General features: G+C 44.7%; 1 protein-coding gene across 1 annotated transcript in view; it reads left to right on the plus strand.

Annotated features, from left to right (window-relative positions):
* The first annotated feature begins 7,347 nt into the window (after positions 1 to 7,347).
* The window catches only part of Miga1 (mitoguardin 1), a 46,264-nt gene continuing 28,655 nt past the window's right edge, over positions 7,348 to 24,956 (plus strand). Inside the window, exons 1-8 of the mRNA XM_050149485.1 lie at positions 7,348 to 7,412; positions 8,851 to 8,966; positions 9,052 to 9,161; positions 11,985 to 12,162; positions 14,673 to 14,809; positions 16,535 to 16,661; positions 18,625 to 18,758; positions 19,673 to 19,796. Of these exons, the coding sequence (XP_050005442.1) occupies positions 9,063 to 9,161; positions 11,985 to 12,162; positions 14,673 to 14,809; positions 16,535 to 16,661; positions 18,625 to 18,758; positions 19,673 to 19,796 (799 nt within the window). The 5' untranslated portion in view covers positions 7,348 to 7,412; positions 8,851 to 8,966; positions 9,052 to 9,062. The remainder of the gene's footprint in view (positions 7,413 to 8,850; positions 8,967 to 9,051; positions 9,162 to 11,984; positions 12,163 to 14,672; positions 14,810 to 16,534; positions 16,662 to 18,624; positions 18,759 to 19,672; positions 19,797 to 24,956) is intronic.

Below are 24,956 nucleotides of genomic sequence, written 5' to 3' on the forward strand. Positions count from 1 at the left end.
CATCGATATCCAAATTAATAATATTTTCAGTTTTCCCTGAATGACTTTTCCCAGGGAGTCCATTCCTAGTCACCCAGAGAGAACAACCAGCAGACCAAATAAATGTTTCCATCCACATGCAACCTGGTGGACCAGTGAATTTAATTGGGGTTATTCAAGCATGGACCACTTAAAGGGCAGCTGCACCACCATATCTCCTATGCCTCTAGCAATTGTTAACCACGTGTTTATCCTCGGAGATGGGAGGGGCTACATGAGCCTGGGAGCCCGCCCCTCCCTCCTTGGGGAAATGCTAATGAATCCCATCTGGCGAGGGTGCTTTGCTGCTAACCAGAGTCTCTGATGAACTGTCCCAGAGAACAGAGTACCATACCGTGCATGTTCACTACATACAAGGATTTGGGGAGGGGCTTGTTTGCTTTGTTTTGGTGTCGATTTTTAATTAACTTTATTTATTTATATGGTCATTTTGTCTACATTAAATCTGTGGTCATCTGCCTGTGTGGTACCCCAGGAGGCCAGAAGGTGTCAGATTCCACCTGGGCTGGAGTTACAGATGGTTGTGAGTCGTCTTGTGAGTGCTAGGAATTGAACCCTATTCCTCTAGAAGGGCAATCCGGGTCTGCAACTGCTGAACCATCTCTCCAGCCCTGGTATTTTATTTTCAAGACACGCCCCTGTTATATAGCCCTTGAACTCTTGGTTCTCCTGCCTCTCTGTCCTGATTTCTTAGAGTCCGGGTGGGAGGATTATTTGACTTGTAAAATTCAGGGGTCTGGTCTGTGGCACAGCAAAGCTGTGGTGGTGGTAGGAGTGTGATCTGGCTGTTTGTACAACAGTAGACATCAGGAGACAGAGAAAAAGTACTTTAAATTTTTATTTATTACTATTTTATATGTACACAGTGTGTGTTTTCCCATGTTGAACAGTTATAAACCCCCTTTAACTCCAGCCATGAAAATTGTCAGCCTTTGACACGGAGAGTTTACACACACACACACACACACACACACACACACACAGAGGACCTGAATTAGCTTCCTAGCATCTGTAATTCCAATTCTAAGAGATTTGGTGACCTTTTCTGGCCTCCTAGGGTTCCTATATGCATGCAGTACACACAATTCAACACACATGCACACACACACATATGCCGTGGGATATTTGTACACTGTATGAAGATGTATTGCTGTGATTGGTGTAATAAAGGCTGAACGTCCAATAGCTAGGCAGGAAGTATAGGTGGGACTTCTGGGCAGAGAGAGAGAAAGAGAACTCTAGGAAGATGGGAAGAAGGCAGGTCACTAGCCAGCTGTGGAGGACGCAGCATGAACAGTAAGTACCAAGAGACAAAGCAACGAGCCACACAACAGAATATAGATGAAAACAAACGGGTTAATTTAAGTTATAGGAGCTAGTGGGACAAACCTAAGCTAAGGCCAAGCTTTCATAATAAATTAATAAGTCTCTTTGTCGTTATGTGGGAGCTGGCAGTATAGAAAAACACTTGCTACACACAAACACACACATACACCTTGTGGTTGTTTAAGATATTCCCCATAAGTCTCTGGTATTTGAAAAGTTGACGCCCGGTTGGTGGCTGTTTGAGGCGTAGGAGGTGTGGTCTTCCTGGAGTAGGTGTGTCACTGGCGGCAGATTTAGAGGCTACAAAAGCCTTGTGTCCTTACCATTGCACTGTTTCCCATTTGCTGGTCAAGATGTGAGCGTGAGTTACTGTTCCACTGGCACCTGTGTCCACCATCATGGACTATTATCCATCTCCCACCATTCCTAAATATTACCCCAGCAGCACAGACACCGAGAGAAACAGTTAATAAATGGGACCTCCTAAAACTGAGAAGCTTCTGTAAAGCAAAGGACATGGTCAACAAGACAAAACAGCAGCCTACAGAATGGGAAAAGATTTTCACCAACCCCACATCAGACAGAGGCCTGATCTCCAAAATATACAAAGAACTCAAGGAATTGTCCATCAAAAGAACAAATAATCCAATTTTTAAAAATGGGGTACAGACCTAAACAAAGAACTCTCAACAGAGGAATCTAAAATGGCTGAAAGACACTTAAGGAAATGCTCAACATCCTTAGTCATCAGAGAAATGCAAATCAAAACAACTGAGATTCCATCTTACACCTGTAAGAATAGCCAAGACCAAAAACACTGATGAAAACTTATGCTGGAGAGGTTGTGGGGAAAAGGGAACACTTCTGCATTGCTGGTGGGAATGCAAGCTGGTACAGCCCCTTTGGATGTCAGTGTGGCAATTTCTCAGAAAATTAGGAAACAGCCTTCCTCAAGACCCAGCAATACCACTTTTGGGTGTGATGGGGACCCTCCCTCAGCCAATGACCTTTAAGAGGCTGGACCAGGTTAGGGCGTGACCTTTTGGGTACCCAGAGAAAAACGCTGATCCACCTACCTCTCGCTCTCTTGTTCCCACATCACGCACCTTGAGGTTGGACTTTTCATTTCTGTTCTGTGTCCCTTACAATAAAGAATTATAACTGGAATATTTTGGAATTACCTTGGGATTATTCAATTTGGTTCTTCATCCTCTTTTACACATTCAACTACATGGGTATATACCCAAAGGATGCTCAATTGTACCACAAGGACATGTGCTCAGCTATGTTCATAGCAGCATTGTTTGTCATAGCCAGAACCTGGAAACAATCTAAATGCTCCTTGACCGAAGAATGGATAAGGAAAATGTGATACATTTACACAATGGATGTTGAATTAGGAGCGGCGGCAGGGCTGCGTCCCCGGCACCCGGCCGCCCGCATGGCTAGCTTATGCCCAAAATAATTACACGGAAACTGTATTCTTTCAAACACTGCCTGGCCCGGCTAGGTCCAGTTTCTTATTGGCTAGCTCTTACATATTGTTCTAACCCATTTCTAATATTCTGTGTAGCCCATGAGCTGGCTTACCAGAGAGGATCTTAACCTGCATCTGTCTGGAGTGGGAGCATCATGGCGACTCCTCCTCTAACCTTCTTTCTCCCAGAATTCTCTTCTGTATACTCCGCCTACCTAATTTTCTATCCAATAAAATGGGCCAAGGCAGTTTCTTTATTAGTAAGAAATCATTCCCACATCATTTCCCCTTTTTCCGTTTAAACAAAAAAGAAAGGCTTTAACTTTAGCATAGTAAAATTACATATAACAAAACAGTTATCAAGTAAGAATTACAGTTACAATATTTATATCTATTTTATCTCTTATCATAACTAAGGAAAACTATAACTATTTATTCTTCAACTCCATCAAAGACTCCAGAAGGATATAATATTATCTAAGTAAACAAGAAATAAGAAAACTCTAGAAATGACAGAGACATCTCGCTGCCTGGACAGTCACCCAAAGTTCCTCTGTACCGTTGGGGCATCCATCTTCGGCCTACAGGCCCATGGTATCCAGATACATTTCCATGAAGCAGGAAATTTTAAAGACAGTTCAGTCACTTTCTGCTGTGTTCTGTAGAATGTCTTGTAGACTCTTTCATGAATCAGGAACCCCGAAAGACCATCTCACCTTTAGGCAAGTTCAGCAGTCCTCTCTCTGAGGGTTCTCTGTGTCCAGTTTATGCAACAGTCCAGGCAAGAGCAGTTTCTTGCCCAAATGACTATCCAACTCCATAAGGATCCTCTTCGATGCCCATCTTCCTCTTGAAGTAGCTGGTGCTGCCAGGAGCAGACGTGTCTCCTTGTCATGAAAAGTCCTAAGTTATTAAAATATTTTAAATGCCATATTCTGCAGTCTTTGAAAGATATGAAGAATGCCTATCTAATTGAAATATATCTCTATATATCTAGAAAATCTAACTAACATGACTACAAGCTTAACTATTAGCAATGATTATCCATTAACAACCTATATTTCCTAATTATACATTACATTTTAAGTGAACTACATAATCACAATACCTTAATCAAGTTCAAAAATACATATACATATAACAAAATTGACCTTAAAATCCATACCAATGCAAATTATTCATATCTATATCATATCCCCCTTTAAATGTAAAAGAACATTTATAAACAATATTTGGGAACATGGGCGTAGTTTTTTCTCTCCAAACTGCTTCCTGCTGAATGGGGGCACTGTTAATCAGATCATTTAGGGTGTAACCTGTGTGTCAGGTTCATCTCGGTTGGCAGTTGAGTGAAGTAATTTTTTGAGGGTGTTCACAGCAACCTTTCAGGAGGGCGTGGTCTATCATACCATACCGGGATAGATGCAATCCATAGGGTCACATCCTCTGTGGAAACAAAAGAAGACCCTCTCCAAAGCATCATATCCTTAGATCCAAATTTTGAAGTCAAGATACCTTTAGAACATATGTGCAGGTTCAGCTTAGCAGCCCATATAATAAAATGTCTCTTTGTACTTAGCTCCTTCACAGTCAAAAATTTTAAAGAAAACACAATGTACATAATCCAGACTCTCTGTGAATTTTTCATTTTTACGTGGCTTATTTTTCTTTATTTCTCTTAATCTATAACTATCTGTACTTCTGTACTCTGTCTCTTTAAAGACTTTACCCTTTTTCTTTTTAAGACATTAACTTTATTCTTTATATTCTCTTTTTTTCCCCAAGCCTACGTACATTCATCCAACGGTGTCTGAATCTGTTTTACTGTGAATCTGTATTTTTTTTTTTATTATCCAGGAGCATTTCTTAAAATGTTAAGCATTTCTTAAAAACTTAAGTTGCACCATGTATAGGTAATACGGTACTGCCTGTGTCCTGCCCAGTCTAAACCTTAACTGCACGGTTTTAAGGTAATTACGGTAGTTCCTGCCTGAGATCAGCACAGTTCAGCAAGGAGCAGCCGCTCCTGCCTCAGAGTCATTTGGTGCTTTTGAGCTGAGCACAGTTACAGGCAAACAGCAGTTTACATTGGAGCCGCAATCAGCAATTTAATTTTGAGACTGAGTGTGCAGCACAGAAACTCTTTTTATCCAAGTTACAGCCAAATCTGACACGCAGAGCACTGCGCAGTCTGAAAACGCGTCTCTGTATGGCAGCAGGAATCCGCCATGCTCTTCCGCCTGCCTAAGCCTGATTCCGCCATCTGCCCAGGTGTAGGCAGGGAACGCTGAGCCATCGGCAGGTCTCAGAGCAATCTCCTCCGATCCCAAGTGGGAACAGAAACATCCAGTCCCATAAAAGCCTTGAAATGCTTTAAAGCCAGAGTTCACGCTGGCAGCATAGCACCAGGAAGCCGCGCTTTAAAATGACGCAGCTTTTTTTCTCTGCTGCTGTTGCTGAATCAGGAATCTCTCTACAGCATGTCACCAACAAAACAGCAAAAATCTGTGTTAAACTCTGTTTCCCTTATTTTTAAGCCTTCTCAGGTTTTTAAGTGGATTTAGCCCCACGTTGGGCGCCATCTGTTGAAATAGGAGCGGCAGGGCTGCGTCCCCGGCACCCGGCCGCCCGCATGGCTAGTTTATACCCAGAAATAATTACACGGAAACTGTATTCTTTCAAACACTGCCTGGCCCGGCTAGGTCCAGTTTCTTATTGGCTAGCTCTTACATATTGTTCTAACCCATTTCTAATATTCTGTGTAGCCCATGAGCTGGCTTACCAGAGAGGATCTTAACCTGCGTCTGTCTGGAGTGGGAGCATCATGGCGACTCCTCCTAAGCTTCTTTCTCCCAGAATTCTCTTCTGTCTACTCCGCCTACCTAATTTTCTGTCCTATGAGGGCTGAGGCAGTTTCTTTATTATTAACCAATGAAATCAACAGATAAGATACAAGACCCACCTCCATCAAATGGAGCAGCAGAAAAAAAAAATAACGACATCTTGAAATTTGTGGGCAAATGGATGGACCTAGAAAACATATATTGAGTGAGGTAACCCAGACCCAGAAAAACAAATATCATATGTACTCACTCATAAATGGCTTTTAGACATAAATCAAAGAAAACCCAGCTTACAATTCACAATCCCAGAGAACCTAGACAACAATGAGGACCCTAAAAGAGACATACATGAATCTAATCTACATGGGAAGTAAAAAAAGACAAGTTCTCTTGAGTAAATTGGGAGCATGGGGACCATGAGAGAGGGTAGAAAGGGCAGAGGAGAAGAAGGGAGAGGAGTGGAAAAATATATATTAATAAAAACAATAAAAAGCCATGCAGACATGTACTTACATAAATAATATGTAGTTTTAAAAACCAATAAGAAGAGATGTGCCCCCAGCAAAATCTCATCTACAGAAATTCTTGCTTTGAATTGTTTCAGCATTTTAGTACATTCCATCAAGCTCCAGGTTAACCATCACCTTGCTCAGTAGCCAAGGCCCTCTTTGGGGTTATGTGGGGGGGGGGGGTTCGGAGTGCTGTGGGAACAGGCCAGCCACTCATCAGCTGTTCAGACAGGTGTGACTGCTGCTCTGAAGAGAGACAATTTATTTTACATGTTTGTATGTGTATGACCTGTGTGCAGGCGCCCACCGAAGCCGGAAGAGAGTATCCTATCCCCGTGGAACTGGAGTTACGGACAGTTTCACAACTGCACAAAAGAGACAAGAGCTTCAGCAGCCCTAATGTTTGATTTTTAATCCTCAATCTAATTAATTCTTAAGTTCATTGCTATTCTTAGGTTACCTAATTTGGTGGAGATTTTAAAAAATATTTTTTTTTCCAACAGGTTATCTCTGTGTAGCCCTGGCTGTCCTGGAACTCGCTTTGTAGAAGACCAGACCGGCCTCGAACCCAGAGATCCGCTTGCCCCTGCCTCCCGAGTGCTGGGATTAAAGGTGCGCGCCACCACTGGCCAGCAGCCGTAGAGGATTTAAGCTAATAATAAATGCATCATTTATATAGGTCCATTTGTCATGCCTGTAACCTCACTCACTCGAGGCCTCAGGGTCTGTGACAGAGGTGCGTGGTTGATTTGGGGAGGGTTTATATCCATTGAATAGCCTCGTTTATGCTCAGCACAAACTACCACGGACCTACAGTCCCAGCCCAGAAATTCTTAATTTGGAATCTACGATGGGCTTCTGGGGCTCAAAAAGGTGTGCATGTGTGCCTAGTATATTTTCTTTAATCCTGAGAGGCCATGACCGTTTTTACAGAGAAAAGCTTCATAGTTTCGACCAGACTGGCCAAATGGTCCTATGCTCCTAAAAGGTTCCCAGCCTCCATGCTCCCTATTGACAGGTGTCCAAAGGTTTGCAATTCCGCGGAGAGCCCACTGCCCTGAACAAATATGGCGGGAGCGGCCTCGCACGTAGCCCCTCACGCAGCCCGCCCGTGCCCTCCACTTTCCTTACCTTAGCGGCCTGACCCCGGAAGGACTCCGCCTCCCACAGCCCGAGGCTGCTCCGTGCGGGCTGCGGCTTGGGGCTGACGAGACGCAGGTGCGGGCGAGCGGGGGACTGGCGGGGGGCGAGCGCACTCGTTGGAGAAGCGGGGTGAAGGTCTGGGTGCGGAGATGATGGGGTGGGGAGTTCGGGGTGCGGAGAGAGCTGGGCAAGTGCGGGGCGTGGAGATCGGGATGGAGAGATCCGGGTGCGGAGAAAGCAGGGCAAGTGCGGGGCGCGGAAGTCCGGGGTAGGGAGAGAGCAAGGCAAGTGCGGGGTGAGGAGATCCGGGGTGCAGAGAGCGCTGGTCTCTGGACCTTGAGCTGCCTGGGTGATAGATGACGCCTTTCTTGGGGGGGGGGCTCCTGCAGAGAAGCCATGGCCCACTGACTAAAATCGCCGATCGCCTACTCTACCTGGAACGCCCCCAGATATTTTGTTTTATTATGTTTATTATTATTCAGACCGCGCCCCACCCTGTTGCCCACCAGACTGGTCTGGAACTCACTGTAAAAAAAAAAAAAAAAAAAAAAAAAAAAAAACCACCAGGCTCCATCTGGTGGAAATCCTCTTGCCTCAGCCTCCGAAGTGTTGGGATTACAGGTGTGACCACTAGCCGTCTGTGTTAAACAGACCTCACAGGCTGCTCTTGTTATTAGGTTATTGTCAGTAACGATTTTTACCGCATTGAAAACATCTCCTCAGATGACCTGGGAAGTGGGGTGCACACGTGTAAGTAATCTCAGCACTTGGGAGGTGGAGGCTGGAAGATCAGAGATCCAAGGTCCATTTTCCCTACTTACTGAATTCCTGGCCTTTAGGGGACCCTGCCCCCCACTCCCGGGGGTGGTGGTGGAGAGAGAGACAGAGATAGACACAGACTATTCCTCCTCAGACTTAAGTTGTGTAGATTTCATGCTTCACGTCAACCTGTGGGTCATGACCACACTGTAGTGTGGCGTTGGCCTAAGGCCATCAGGAAATACAGTGTTTACATTACCATTCATATCAGTAGAAAAATTACAGTTTTGGAGTAGCAATGAAAACAGTTTTATGGTTGGAGGTCTCCACAGTGTGAGGAGCTGTGCTAACGGGGTCACAGCACTGGGAAGGGTGAGGACGCCTGCTCTATCTAGAACATGCAAATCTCCCCACGCCCTCTCCTCTCCCTGTAACTGTTTTAGGTTAATATACAGAGCAAAGGCTTTTTGGCTCAGGGACTCTCCATACGTATATATGTAGCGTGTTCTCATTCATTCTGCTCACTGGTAGAAACGGTGGTTTTCTAAGGAAAAGGTTTGTCTTGAATGTGAGGATTAAATCTACTGCGTTTTCATCAACTGTTAGCCTTTTGCTCAAGGCTAAGTATAAACACAGCATGTGCTCTCCTTTGCTGTTTTGGTAACTGATAAAGGCAGTTTTAGCTCCATTGCAATATCATGCATGCATAATTGCAAAACTGACAGAGTTTAAATGTTTTTATTATATTTATTAGGTGCTCTGTGGGCACCAAAGAACAACCTGCAGGAGTCGGCTCTCTAATTTTACCATGTAGACCACTCAAACTCAAGATCTGCCTGCCTGCCTCTCCCTCCCAAGAACTGGACAAAGGTATGAACAACGCCACACCTGGAAAGAATTTAACTTTGCAAAGCCCCTGTGGCTGACTAATGTCTGTTTCGTTGACCCTGATCAGGCAGAGGAGTCATGTCCGAAGAAACAGTCAGAGAATCACAGTTCTCCTTGAAGACAGCCGCACTGAGAGTGTTCGACCTCCCTGCGTCTTGGTACTATTCTCTCTCCCAGGTAAACACTGAAGTGGGCTGCATTTGAACAGCACGTTTATATTGCTTCGTGGAATTTGTTTGAGGCATTTGTTTCCCTTGAGGCTGTTCGGTGGTACTGAGGACTTGAACCCAGAGTTTGCTGAGCAGGCAGACCACCACTGAGCGACCCTCCTAGCCCCGGAGGATGTCACACAGCATAGTAAAATGCTAAAGCAGTTAATGCTGACTTTAAACATTTTTTTGTGTATATGTATATGTGCTTATACATATTTCACAATATATATTGTATGTATAAATATTTTATATTTTATGCAAATATAAATATTTCATTAAAGTAGATTATATATGCTGTATTAGTTTAAAAAGTTTTCCTTTCTTAGCCGGGCCGTGGTGATGCACGCCTTTAATCCCACTTGGGAGGCAGAGGCAAGCAGATCTCTGAGTTTGAGTCCAGCCTGGTCTACAAGAGCTAGTTCCAGGACAGTCAGGACTGTTACACAGAGGAAACCCTATCTCAAACAAACAAACAAACAAAAAAAAACAAAAAAAAAATTCCTTTCTTATCCAGGTGTGGTGACATACCTTTAACCCCATTATTCTTTTTTTAAAAATGACTCGTGTGTTTTACTGAGCATATCTTCAAGATTTATCCACTTTGAGACAGATAATGGAATTTCCTCTTAATATGGAATCACTGTTCCATTGTATGGATACACAAATCTTTGCTTGTCTTTTCCTCTATCTGTGAACCAGTTGGGTTAGCCATCTTGAATAATGCTTCTATGATCCTGGATGTCTAAGTAGTCTCTGAAAGTCTGCTTTTAACCATCACGGTGCCACACACCTGTGGTCTCAGTGCTCCAGAGGTAAAGGCAGGAATTTAAGGACAGCCTGGACTATAAAGGGATTCCTGTTTTTTAAAAAAATAAGCTAGAGAAATGGGGCTGGGGAGATGTCTCTTTGATCCCCAGAATTCACATTAAAAATCAGGCAAACAGAAAAGCCAGGCAATGTAGGGACCCACTGTTGTCTAGTTTTGGGGAGGCCCTGGTGCTGAGTGCCAGCCCATCGTCCAGATGAGTGAGCGCCAGGGTCAGCATGGACAGTGGTTTGTGAAGACCCTGACGGCACCATACTGCCCCCTTTGTTCCCATGGGCACCCAAACACAAGGGAGGGAAGACGGGCCAGACCCCGATTTCAGTTCTTTTCAGAAGTAGAACTTCTGAATCAGGTTTTTATTCTTTTCATTTTGTGAGGAGCTGCCGTGCTGGTTTACATCCCTGCAGCCCTGCTAATGATGTGAGCTTGTTTCCCTGTGGTCGCCATCCTGCAGGTCTTTCCCTTGTTCTGGGGTAGTATTCTGTTCTTTAGGATCTTTCATTCTAATTTTAAAATATTTTTATTTTATGTGTACGGGTGTTTTGCCTGTGTATATGTCTGGGCATTGTGTATATGCCATGGTCCATAAAGACCAGGGCATTGGCGCCAAGTTGTGTAGAACCCAGACAGTAGGATTCTAAAAATATTTTTTATTTAACTTATGAGCAAAATCACTTATTCCTGTGGTGTTTAGAAATAAGTTAACTTGCCGGGTGGTGGTGGCGCATGCCTTTAATCCCAGCACTCGGGAGGCAGAGGCAGGCGGATCTCTGTGAGTTCGAGACTAGCCTGGTCTACAAGAGCTAGTTCCAGGACAGGCTCCAAAACCACAGAGAAACCCTGTCTCGGAAAAAAAAAAAAAAAAAGAAATAAGTTAACTTCTGTTTGCTTAAAATTCCAGATATGTTTTTTAAAAATGAGCTCTGCTTTAAAGTCTGATGTAATCATTTCTATACTTAAAAATCTTGCTAATTGTTCATATAGAAGATTAAGGCAGTGATGGTGCACGCCTTTGATCCCAGTACTTGAGAGACAGAGACAGGCTGATCTCTGAGTTCGAGGCCAGCCTGGTCTACAGATTGAGTTCCAGGACAGCCAGAGCTACACAGAAAAGCCCTCTCCCCCACAAAAAGAAGACTCAGTTGCATAGATTAATCATCACTTTGTCAAGAAATGTTCACAGGGTTGAATTATTCTACATATCTGCTGACTTTGACATGATAATGTGCATTTCAAACTTAGTAACTTCAGAGCAGTGAGTAACAGTATTAAAACAGACAGGCTGTCCCTGAAAGAGAGATAAATGGACTCTTCATAATGTTTATAGACAATCTAATTTTAGGGTTTTTGTGTTTTTGGGGTGGGGGTTCAAGCCATGGTTTCACTGTGCAGCCCTGACTGTTTTGGAACTAGCTCTGTCAACCAGGCTGGCCTCGAACTCAGAGATCCGCCTGTCTCTGCCTCCCTAGTGCTGGGATTAAAGGCTAGTTGTTTTTTTTTTTTTTTAACAAAATCTCAAACATTCTATTTTGCCAATAAAAACTCGGGAGCCAGATGCTGGGGTGAAAGCCTGCTGGCTCAGCGAGGCAGAGAAAAGCACCCCCTGACCTTCCTCCTATGCCATCTCAAGTCTCCAACTGAAAGTTCCTCTCTTCTACTTCCTGTGCCTCTCTATCCATCCTTCTGACTCCCTCTCTCTATGGTTTTTCTTAGTAATCTTATGTTCACTTCCTGTCAACTGGTTGCTTGCTTTTCCTCTTGACCTATGGTTGACTTTATTTAATCCTGTTTACGAAATTCAAGCAGAAAGCTCTTGGATTAAAGGTGTGTGCTAGGGCTGAGTCACACCACAACTAGAAACAGGTTTTTCCAGTAAATAACGCAATCTAAGGGCTCACAGATATCCTGCAAAAGCTAATTTTAGTGAAAAACTATGAGTTTTTTTTTTCCAATCTTTTCCAGATCAAATTTTCACCAGTAGCTAAAAAGTTGTTTGTGGTGACTGCTGTGAGCGCTATATCTGTAATCTTTTTTGCCCATCACTTTAAAAGAAGACGTGGAAAAAAGAAAGGAAAGGTACTGCCATGGGAGCCAGAGCACCTCATACTTGAACAGACTAAACGAGCAGCTTCAGACAAAGGTTTGTGGAAATTTCCAGATTAAATCTGTGGAGCAGGAGGCACTGTGTATCACAGTGGTCTGTAGGATAAGAAGGCACAAAGGAGCAAAGAGAGATGTGGTAAAGCCACATAGGGTCGTGCTTCGCCAAAGTCGTGACTGGCAATTCTTTGTTACACATCTGTACATTTACATATAAGAATACTGACTTAAAATTTGATATGGTCACAGGGTGATGGAGGCGCCTTGCCTTTAATCCTAGCTTTTGGGAGGCAGAGGCAAGCGGATCTCTGAGTTCAAGGCCAGCCTGGTCTACAGAGTGAGTTCTAGGACAGCAAGAGGTGGTGCCACACAAAGAATCCCTGTCTTGAAAAACAAAACTGAATAAAACAAAAACTACATGTCAATAAATCATATAGTAAAATAAAGTTTGAGAGGCAGGAGAGGTGGTGGCTCATCTGTAGGGCTTGGGAGCCCGTCTCGCAGAGGAACTGAGTTCCGTCCTCACCATCCACATCTGGCAGCCTCGGAAGTTTGACAGCACTGGCCTCTGAGCGCCTCGCTCGCGTGCACACATCCACATGCAGATACATGCACACTAACTTAAAATGATAAACAGTTTTTAAAAACTGTAAAACTATGATACTACTTTCATAACCTGCCTTCAAAGTATTTGATAACGTGTGAGACTATCATTTTAAGTCAGTAATGTATGCTGTCATTTGTAAAACAGTAATTATTGCATTTGTATAAATATACTACTATAATTGATCTCTGTTACCTTTATGGTATTTGTGATTTAATTTATAGGTTTTGCTTAACAGAGTCTTATGTAGCCTCAGCTGGCCTTGACTTCACTATGTTGTAGTCAGACTTTACTGTCCCACCAGCCATTCCCCAAATAACCACAAAGAGACTTGATAATTGTAAATGCTCCCATAGCTTAGGCTGTTTTTAGCTAGCTTTATAACTTAAATTAACCCATTTCCGTTAATTTGTGTGCTGCCCCGGGCTTGTTTACCTCCTCTGTGTCCTTCCCATCCGGCTTGCTCTGGGTCTCATGGTGCCTCCTCTTGACTCCTCAGACCCCGCCCTTCTTCCCAGCATTCTCTCTGCCCAGAAAATCCTGCCTAGCTATTCGCCTGTCAGCTGTTTGTTAACCAATCAGAGTAATGCATATTCACAGTGAGCAAAAGGATTGTTCCACAGCACTGTGTACTGAGGCTGGCTTTGAACTTCAGATCCTCATGGCTGTAAGTCCTCGGTGCTGGGATTCTCTAGGTGTGCAGCACCTTGCCCAGCTTGTTCTGCATGCTTTTCTCTATTTCCTTATTATCAGAAGTTGTAGAAGAGTTGCAGACCTTTAAAGGATTTGTATTTTTGGGTTTTTTTTTTTTTTGGTTTTTTTGTTTGTTTGTTTTTTTCAAGACAGGGTTTCTCTGTGGTTTTGGAGCCTGTCCTGGAACTAGCTCTTGTAGACCAGGCTGGTCTCGAACTCACAGAGATCCTCCTGCCTCTGCCTCCCAAGTGCTGGGATTAAAGGCATGCGCCACCACCACCTGGCTTTGTATTGTTTTTTATAAGAGATATGGTACACACTGCTGAATTGTAGCAATGAGAATAGTTCCCTGGGGCAGACAAGATGGCTCAGCGGGTAAGGGCGCTGCTGTGGGCCCGGCAGCCTGCGATTGATCCTCAGGACCCGCGCGGTGGAAAGAAGACAGTTCTCAAAAGTTGTCCTCTAACCCCCACGTGCTCATGTAGCACACGGGCCCACATACACACAACATGAACAAGAACGTAATGATAATAATCCCTTGACCAGGAGAGATTTCTCAGCATGTTACTGTTTCATGTAATTTATGGCTTCTTGCTTTATTCTTTAGCACATATGATGGGTCACCATTTTTTATTTACTGAGATTTTATTAGGCAAGCACTGTATTCAGCATTTTATTGAATTTTTATAAGCAGTCCTATGAATGACAACTACAGTTGCATGTTGTTCTCATTTATGTACTTAAAACACTTACATACGAAGAGGGTGCCAAGGTCACATAACATATGTGTACTGGGATTTGAAATCAGAATAGTCTGAGCTGTCATGCCGAGAGAAACTAGACCGGTATGTCCTCCGCAGACGAGTGTGCAAGCATGTGGCGGGTGTCAGGCATGCACAAAACCTAACACGTTTAAAGAGAAGCTGGAATTCAGGGCAAGAGTGCTTACATTTTATACTGACAGTTTGTGAGGCTGTTGCCAATATTTCTACACCAATTACATAATGCTATTCAAAACTGTCCTGAACAGTTGAATGTTTTACTCTGTTATTAAATCTGGCATAGTATGTATAATACATAAACATTAGAAATGTATGTTTTAAAAACATTGAATATTTAGTAATTTATGTGCTTGAGTAAAATGTGTTTTTAAAAAAATCAGGTGCTTTCTGAACAGATATAACTTAAAATTTTTCTTGAAAGTTATTGTTGGAATTGCTGATGCTTTTGGTCTTGGTGTGTTTGTTTACCAGGTTCAAGTTGTTCCAGCAGTAGACAGAATTTGACCTTGTCACTAAGTTCTACCAAGGACAAAGGATCTCAGTCCTGTAACTACGCTAATGGAGGACTTTTCAGCAAATACTCAGATTCTGCCCAGAGCTTAGCCTCTGTAAGAAAAACATACTTTCTTCTTCTTATGTTTGTTTACATGTTTCTTATCAGCCTAAGTATCACGTATCTGCTGCTCTCAGGAGACAATCTGGTCAAGTCTGTTTCCTTTGCTGCTGGCGTCCAGCTTCACTGAATGAGTGATACGGTCCACTTGGTCCTTTGAGAATAGATTGGATGTGCAGGCATCCTTTGTGCTGGACAAGATGTGATGGCTCATGCCTGTAACTCCAGCGCTTGAGTAAGAGGGTCTTCTTGTGTTTCTGAGTGCTCCCTGTACTTTTGGGCTAAGTCATTCTGCTGCCTCAGCCTCCTGAGTAGCTGGACTGCTGCATCAGAGAGTGTCACTATGCCTAGGAAAAAATGCTAAAGTTTGAAGACCTGTGACAGAGCAGGAACACCTACACCTAGACTAGAGACCTGCAGACTTGCATTCTGAGAGCTGGACAGCAGGGCACAGATGACACTCCTGGCTGTGTCTTCCTCAGCCGTGGGCGTTTCTCAAGTGAGTGTTAAAGCGGCCTCTCTTAGCAGAAGTAGCTCCAGGGACTTCACTCATCTCTGCACTTGCTCAGCCGGCCAATCGTTCTGCCACAAGGGCTGTGAGCCAGGGCTCTGCCTTCAGACCTTCAGACAGCAGGCAACGAAAACTTAGATCAGGGCCATGACCCTGACACAGAAGACAGGAGGGATTTAGGTCTACAAAACCTGAGAAGTGGCGTCAGGAGAGCTGAGAAGAGGGGCTCAGAAGTGAAGAGGGTGTCCTGCTTCTGCAGAGGACCCCTGAGAAACTCACAACCACCTGTAACTCCAGCTCTAGAGGACCTGACACACCCTCCTGACTTCCTTGGGCATATAACCCCACACAGGCACACGTGCATATACATAATATTAAAATAAAAAATGTTAAAAAATGAAGTGTAAAGGTGTGGCAAGAGATGCTTTAGAAATAATGGAGCAGAAGGCTCGGTGGACTTGGAGGAGGAACTGTCACTGTGGGCAGGATGCTGAACTCATCCTGTGAGCTTGTGATGTCAGCAGAGAAGCAGGCGGAGTCACCAAAGGCACATAGAGATTTGCGATTTGCATTTCGATTTCTTTGCGGAGAACAGAGCTAAAATTAGGGAGTGGTCATTTGCATGCAGTGAGTGGCCTGGTTGGCACAGTAGGTTTTCCTAGAGAAGGAAGGGGCGTGAGCAGTAACCATGCCCATTTACATATGACTCAGCAATGTCTGAGCTCCCAAAAGAGTCTGTAAGTGCTAACACAGTAAAGGGATGTCAGTACTGATTTATGTTCAAGATATTAAATATTGTTCTGTTTGTATATTTTTAACAGCAGGGTCAGAGTAGTTAAGAGTCACATGAGTACTAAATTTGAATATAATCAGAATTATTTCTTCAGGTGGAACTTACCTAAACCATAATTATAAAACATATGTAAATAATTTGTAAATACTATAGCAGGCTTGGCATGTACCTCAGGGTAATGTTTACCTAGCATGCCTGTCATTCTGGGTTCCTCCTTAGCCCTGTATAAAAACCAGGTGTAATGGCTCACACTTGTAATTCCAGCATTTGGGAGGTATAGGCAGAAGGATGAAACGTTCAAAGTCATTGTTGGCTATATAGGAGACCATGTGTGTGTGTGTGTGTGTGTGTGTGCGCGCGCGCTTGCTCACATGCAGGTGTGCATGATGATCCACTTCCCTTGGCCTTCATTTCAGGTCCAGAGTGTCAACTCCTGCCATAGCTGTGCTTGTGGGAACTCTAACTCCTGGGACAAAGCAGATGAGGATGACATCAAGCTTGTCAATATTCCGGTGACCACCCCAGAGAACTTGTATTTGATGGGTGGGTACAGAACTCCAGAGCTCTGGGTACTGACTTCAGCTTCCATTTGAAGGTGGGGGCTGGAGAGGCTCTTGGTGGCAAAGAACAAGCATGGCCCTTTAGTGTCCTGGGTGTTATCCCCAGGATTGATGGGGGAAACAAAACCAAAGACAGCGATTTCCTCTAAGAGAATCAACTGTAATTTTATGACCCATGTCTGTTGAATTCATGCTATATAATACCACCAGCTGTAATAGTTTATTGAGAGTAATATAATAAATTACCATAAACACAGAGACTTAAAAAAAAAACAATTCACAGGGTTTTGAAGCCAGAAGTCCAAAATCATTACTGAGGTGAAATCAAGGTGTCAATTCAGCCACATTTCCTTTTTCCTTTTAGTTGAAATTTTATCTACCAATTCCAGTTCCCACTCTCTCCCCTCCTTCTGCTCCCCACCCCAATCCATTCCTCAGAGAGGGTAAGGCTTCCCATAGGGAGACAACATAGTCCAGCGCATCGCTACGAGGCAGGACCAAGGCCCTCCCCACTATATCTAGGCTAAGCAAGGTATCCCTCTTCCAAAAACCCAGTTTAAGCAGTAGGGATAAATCCTGGTCTCACTGCCAGTGACCCCACAGACTGTCCCAGCCATACAACTGTCACCCACATTCAGAGGGCCTGGTTTGGTCCTGTGCTGGTTACCCCTGTCACCTTTCTCTAGGAGACCTGTGAGAGAATCTCGTGGCTCCCAGCATTCCTTGGGGTTGTGATGACATCGCTCTTCTGTATTACTCCCCACCTCACGCTCTCGTTGGTGTGTCCCATCTGCCCAAACCTCTCCGTTACACTTGTGATTTGATGTACCAGGTATTCTAAAGCAGCCTCTTGAGGACACCCTGATCTTAGCCACATCTCCAAAGACCCTTCTTTATGAGAGAACCCAGGTCCCAGAAGCGAAGACCTAATGTGTTGGGGTGCCTTTATTCAGCCTCATTTGCTAACCTATTCTAATCTTTGGACTCTTGGCTAGTGGTGGCATCAGAACCTGATTAAGTCTCTTTTGTCTACATATCATTGTGTCCTGTATCCAGAAAAACCATCAAGTAGGAGGAAAATCTATTTAATCTATTCACAAGCATGAATGACTTGGAAGCTGACTGAGTGTTGGGGACCAGCTGCTCCTGATGTGGACCGGGTCCTTCAGAATGCTTCTCTTCTCATACCAAACTGTGTTCCCTTCCATAGAGGTTCATGCTAGATAGCAGATGTGCCCAAAAATCCTCACATGGTTTGGCCTTCAAGCAGGGAAGAGAATGACTGGGCAGAAAAGGGTTCAGTTCTGAATGTTTTCCCACTCTTGGGACAGCCAGGCTGCATCTGCTCCCCTGTTATTATCATAGCTACTTCTGGCAAGAAGTGAACCCAGGCCATGGGGCCATTACTTGAATCTCCTGTTTGTTACATCTTGTTACTGTCTGATACAGGGTCTCAATATGTACCTATGGCTGTCCTGGAACTCAGTCTGTTGATCACGCTGGCCTAGAACTCAGATCCACCAGCCTCTACCTCCCAAGTCCTGGGCTTAAAGGCATGTCCCACTACAGCATCCTAGTTCATTATGAATTAATTCTGGCTCACAAAAGTTCTCACGACATGGCCAGGGTAACTGGATTCTTCTATCAGCGTGTAAGGTCAATAGCCCTTTGTACAGTTCCCAGCCGAGTCCTTTCTCTCTGGAACCTCATGAGACTGCGTCCACTGGCTGCATATCTGTCTGCATTCTGGTCTTCCACACTTCCTCCAGAATGGACCAGTAAGCTCCGCCTACAGCATTTGAGGGCATCTGTAGCCTGCAGCTGTACACAAATTCCTCCCGCGATAGCTCCTGTAGGTGGCTTTCCTCCCAGTTTCTGGTTTTGATGTTACACGTTAAGGAAACATGGTTTTCCCCATTTACAATCACTCCGCTCTTAATTCTTAGGTATGGAATTGTTTGAAGAGGCGTTGCGACGATGGGAACAAGCGCTGACCTTCCGCAGTAGGCAGGCCGAGGAGGAGGCCTGCGGCTCTGTTAAGCTGGGAGCCGGAGATGCCATCGCTGAAGAAAGCGTGGACGTAAGGACGTTCTGCTTCCGGTTATGGAAGGAAGGGCTTCTTTCCCGGCAGTTAATACTAGTTGTTTGCTTTCCCACATTGGGACTATATGGGAGACTTTGGGGGTTGTTTTGTTTTGATTTGAAAGAGGGGCTCCCTATGTAGTTCCTGCCGGCTTAGGACTCTTAGTAGACCAGGCTGATCAGAAACACCCAGCTTGTCTGCCACTGCTTCCCCAGGCCTGGGGTCATGCCCGGCTCGAGGGGCTTCTCGCTGGGCATTTTCTATCCAAGCTTTTAAGCACTTTTGGTTTTTTAAAAATTGTTTTATTATTTTATATGGATAAGTTTTTTCCTGCATGTATGAATGTGTACCATGAGTGTGGCAGCTGCCTGCAGAGGTCAGAGGAGGGTGTTGCAGTCTTCTGGGACTAGAGTAGCAAACAGTGGTGAGCTGCCATGCAGGTGCTGGAAGCAAAGCCAGGCAGGGCGGGTCCTGTGCAGGAGCACCATGTGCTCTTCATGCTGAGCCCACTCTCCAGCTCAGGATGGGCAGAAGCAGCAGACGCAATTCATTTCTATTGTTTTGTAATACAGAGGTTGAACTGAGTCCTTATTGATCATTTCAAAATTGAAATGGATTGTAGAATTAGAAGCCTGGGACAAGGGGCCCTAAATCTAACTGAGCAAATCCTATAGGCAATTCTTCTATATGCTCAAGCCTGAAAACACTTAGTCTATTTAAATGATCAGTCAGGACCCAGTTCTTCCTCTCTATTACAAAAGCAATGGGCCTGTCTGAAATTTTATGATTAGGTACCAGCACAAGTGATCCCTGCGCCAACTCTGTCTACACGCAAGTTTCTCGTTAGAAGGCAGGTTTCTGTGTCCAAATTGTTCACATTGAGTGTTTCTGTTATTCTTCTGTCTTCATAGGATATAATTAGTACGGAATTCATCCACAAACTTGAAGCTCTGCTGCAAAGGGCCTATCGTCTCCAGGAGGAGTTTGAAGCTACCCTTGGAGGGTCTGATCCTAACTCCCTTGCAAACGATACAGGTAAGGTAGAGATTTTTGTGGTTTTCTGAAGCCTGTGGGTTTTTTCTTTTATATATTGAAATCATTTGCTGAAGTGTCTTTTGTATTGAGCATTAAGAGAGAAATACCTTGTGAAATATCCAAGAAGAAAAAATGTCCGCTGTAGCCCTAGCTGGCCAGAACTCATATACCAGGCTGGTCTGGAGCTCAGAAGTGCTGAGAGTAAGAGGTTTTGTGAATGGAATTTAGAAGAAAGGAATGATTTAACATTGTTTCTTTCTGTAAATTCCTCTTAAGCTTGAAATAAGGGAATGAAGAGGGGGTTGGAGCAGCAGAGATGGCCTAGTAATTGGGCTTTGTTGTTGTTGTTTATGCTTTTGTGCGGGACATAGCTCTGGCCGTCCTAGAACTCACTTTGTAGACCAGGCTGGCCAGGCATTCAGAGAGATCAGCCTGCCTCTGTTCTGGGGGGAAATTTTTTGAATAATTTAGGTTATGGTCTGATTGTATCTTATCTGTAATCCTAACTACTTTGGTACGCTGAGGCAGGGGGATTGTTTGAGCGTATGGTAACCACCTTGATGCTGATTATCTTGTGCTGTGGTCTTTGCTGAGCACTTCATATTGAGCACACTTTCTTCTCGGAGTCAACCATTCGCAGGGAAAATCGTGTTATTACTCATAACAAGGATCCTCCGCACCCAGGAGGCTAAGGCAGGACCATGACATCAAGGCCAGCTGGCCACTGCTGGTTTCCAGCAAGGCACTGGGATACATAGTAGTAAGAGCCCATCTTTTCTTTTTCTGTTTTTGTTTTTTGTTTTTTTTTGAGACAGAATTTCTCTGTGTAATAACCTTGACTGTCCTGACTTTGTAGACCAGGCTAGCCTCAAACTCACAGAGATTTACCTGCCCCTGCCTCTCTAATGCTGAGATTAAAAGCGTGTGCTACCACTGCCCGGCTGACTATAAGAGCCTGTCTTATAATGAACTGAAATAGAAGGACACTAATAAATCCCAGTGTAGAATCATCCTTGTTTTCAGGTGAGAAAAGGAGGGCATGAAGTGCAAGAGTTCATAGGTCAATATTCCACATCGCCTGATCGCTGATGAGGCCAAGCAACACCTCTACAGCCTTATAATGGCTCTGAACTATGTGGGCAGAGAGTCTGCAAAGGTCCACCAGAGTGTGAAGCTTGCAGACCACGTACTGCAGAGGCAAGAAGACTCAGTTTTGTAGGTGATAGTATTTTGTGGGTGTCTTACTTTCTTTTTTCTCTTTTCCAATGCTGGGGATGCAACACAGCACTTGTACACCCTCAATGCTCACCACTGGCTTAGATGCCTGCGGGCAGGGAATCAGTACACTCAATGCTCAACCACTGGCCTATGTGCCTGCGGGCAGGAGGTCAGTTCTGGGTGTCTCCCTTCATTACTTTCCACTGGATTTTTTTAAGACAGTCTCTTGTGAACTTGGCACTCACCAGTTGGCTATGTGGATTTGCCTGAGAGCTCTAAGGGGTCTGCTGAGCCTTCTTTCCAGCCCCCCATATGTCTGACTCTTACGCACTAACATCTTACGCTTGATGGGAACAGCAGGTGTTTGTTCTGCCCTTCTTGTTACAAGCTGTTAGTTACAAACATGAAATGAAGGTTTGAATTAGTTCTCTACTTGCAATGCAGAGACTTGCTGTTGAAGGTGCCCTTGAAATCGCTAGAGGGCAGCATATCTTGTCTCCAGTTTAGAGACCAATGACTCATAAATGCCATTCTGTGCTGCTTCCTGAACTGTGGGTTCATTTTAAGCCAACACTTCTGGCACCTTTTGCATGCATCTGCCACTGTAACTCAGAGTGAAAAAGACCTTGACAGTTATTTTCAGAACACTTGAAATAATAGTGAAAATCTACACGAGTGTGAAAGTTCTTCTACCTAAGCATCTAGATCTTTAGGATGTGTTTATTCAGTTTCTGTCTGTCAGATTATTAACAATGGTGACTTTGTAATTGTAAAATTTTTTTCAGATAGGGTTTCCCTATGTATCCAGTGATGGCTTTGAACTCATTGTTTCGCTCAGGCTGGCTTCCAATTCAAAATCCTCCTGTCTTTCAAATGCTTCAGTTACAGGTGTGTGCCACAATGACTGGCTAGCTGTTATAGTTTTCTGTCCTAGAGGTGGAGGACTAGCTTCTATTCTTCGTAAGCAGCCCTGGACCACACCCCATTTCCCTATCAACACACTAATTTTAAGAAATGGAAAGTGGCCGGTTAGTAGCGGCACACGTCTTTAATCTTAGCACTTGGGAGGCAGTGCCGGATGGATCTCTTGTGAGTCTGAGGCCAGCGTGGTCACAGACGAAGTTCTAGGAGAGCCATGGCAATTACACAAAGAAAAAAAGGAAAGAAAAGAAGAGAGAGAGAGAGAGAGAGAGAGAGAGAGAGAGAGAGAGAGAAAGAAAATATTCCAGCCGCCTCCTTATAATTTGAAGCCCTCCTGTAGATCTGAAACAACATGTGAAATGGAAGCGGTTGGACATAGCATGATACACGTGAAGACCAGGCCTTGAGAGGAATAGCCCTTAATGGTGCGTATACCACAGAAACCCATGCCGCTATGCAGGTCTCTCTCACTGCCGAGACTGCCTGTTTCCTAGCTCAGAAACGCTCGCTCTTTCTTTTCCCCTTTCTGATGCTGGCTAAGGTCTTAAATCTTCTCTCTGTGTGGTGCTCTGGACCTCTCACCACCTCCCTCTCCCTCTCTGTTTCTGCCTCTCTCGAGATTCCTTCTCCTAATACAGCCACTCCCAGACTTCCATTGCAAAGCCTGCCTAGTTTTTCGACTTCCAGCCCAGAAATCGTGCCTGTTTCCCTTGTTCCATCTCCCCGCTGCTGGGCGTCGCCAAGCTCTCCAGCTTGCCTGCCTTGTTTTTCTGACAAAACTCCAGCAAAATTGTCCATCTTGTTCCTGTTTAAGAAAATGTATTGACTCCTGCTTTATTGACTGATTCCTCTCCCCTTGAATGTTAATTTTTTAAACCCCTTTTCTCATAAGCTGGGTTGCACAGTGTGGCTCCTATAACGTCAACGTCCTCCTGGGGAGGAGGTTGGAAGACAGAGAAGTTCCTACCAGCCTTACCCGTGCAGCTGTTGGACCCCTGGCTCACCATCTTGGTGACACCCATGTAGCCTTGCTATTAAGACCCCCACTTACAGTCTGGCCTAGGAGAGTGGGGTCAGGTTCTGCAGGGCAGTGATGAGCTTGCAGGTCCAGCTCTTGCTGCAAGGCCCAGACACAGCAAGAGCTGGGCAGTGACTCCTTTCATTACATTCTGTCGCTAGCTGCCTAGTGAGGACTCAGTGACTCATTTGTTACATTGTGTCCCTGGCTGCTTAGTGAGGATCCGGTCCTCAGTGTCCACCAGTGGACACTTTTCACAGGGAGAAGCAACTTAGAACACAAGCAGAGAGAGAGTGCTTTGTTTCGGTAGGGCGGACTTCAGTTTGTATCCCAGTGCTCACGTAGAAGGCAGCTGGATTGGTATGCGCTGTAATCTCGAGTGGGGGAGAGAAACAGAACCCTGAAACTCACTGGCTAGCTTTCCTCGCTGAATCTGTGAGCTTCCGGTTCAGTGAGAGACCCTGACTCGAAAATAAGAAGCTTCCCAACAGAGTATACTTAGACCCCGCCCTCTAAGGCTCAGGGATCTTTACAGCGAGAGAGCAGGGATGTAAGAGCTGTAAGAGGGGAGATAGGAAATGCTATTGTCGGGGCCTGACACAGCCATTGCAAATACGATCTTACAGCAGCTGTGGTTGCCTGTACAGGACCTACAAGAGACTGGGCCACTCAACTGCCAATTATAGATGGAAGGGACTCATGGTACCCTCTCCCTCCCAGATAAACTGTTGGCTTCCATTGTGTAACAAATGGTAAGTCCACACGGCTCCAACACATGCCCACTTAGACGATCCTGGTTAAAATCCATGGATCAAAAAAACGAAAAGGGAGGTAGGGCATGGAAAGGGACCTGTAGGGGGAGGGGGATAAGAGGAAGCAGAATGCACTATATATGTGCATGAAATTGTCAAAGAACAAATTTAATGGATAGTAATAAAAAAAGGTAGAGGGTGGTTTACAAAGATACCTGCCTTCAACTTCTGGCCTCCCTATCTAAGCTTCTACACATGTGTGCACACCTGCAAACACACATGCTTAGGGACACACAAGTGCTTGCCAAAGAAATACAGTAGGATTGTTAGATGTATTTCTACCCATCTTTAATCATGTGATAAGAAAATGGCTTGCCAAGGATAATGGCACTGGGTTTTGATCCTACTGCATGTACTGGCTTTGTGGGAGCCTAGCCTGTTTGGTAGCTCACCTTCCTAGACCTGGATGGAGGGGGGAAGACTTTGGACTTCCCACAGGGCAGGGAACCCTGACTGCTCTTCAGACTGGAGAGGGAGGAGGAGGGGAATGGGAAGAGGGGGAGGGAAAAGGGAGGAGGGGAGGAGGCGGAAATTTTTAATAAAAAGAAAAGAAAATGGCTTGCATTAGGAAGTAAGGGGAGGTGCTTTTCTCAGTGGCTGATGTCACATCCCTTAAGTGTAGGATAGACTCAGGTCTCTGAGTCTTATCAAAATGCATATCTCTATCTCCTTTGCATCCATGCATGGTAGCCCGGAAAGAGTAAAAGTTGGGGGCCAGTCTGGACCACTTAGGGAGACTGTGTCAAAAGAAACAACCAAATAAGCCCCGTGCTGTTTTCACACAACAGAGTCCTGAGATTGAGCTAGACCTGTGGTTGAGACTGTGACCCTGGCATTTCAGAGTGTGGCAGGTGATTCTTCACTAAGTAGATGGATTTCACATGCGCTTGGAGCAGTAGCTGAGATGGTGGCATTGGGATTTTCTGGTCTGTACTAGACATGGTGGCACAGTGATGCAGCGGCCAGGATGCAGGGGGAGGGTGGTCCCTCTGAGATTGAGACCAACCTGGTTGGGCTACATAGTGAACCTGTCTCCAAAAAAACAAGGCAATTGTTGATTGCCAGGATGGTTCGGAGAATTTGGGTGCCTACTGCTAAGCTGGACACGTGCTGACAATCCCTGGAACCCACACACGTTGTAGAGAACAGAACCCCCTCAAGTTGTCCTCTGACCCCACATGCACAGCCCAT

Source organism: Alexandromys fortis, unplaced genomic scaffold, assembly GCF_014885135.2.
Source record: "Alexandromys fortis isolate MF-2015 unplaced genomic scaffold, M_Fortis_MF-2015_v1.1 scaffold_68, whole genome shotgun sequence".
Taxonomy (NCBI): Eukaryota; Metazoa; Chordata; class Mammalia; order Rodentia; family Cricetidae; genus Alexandromys; species Alexandromys fortis.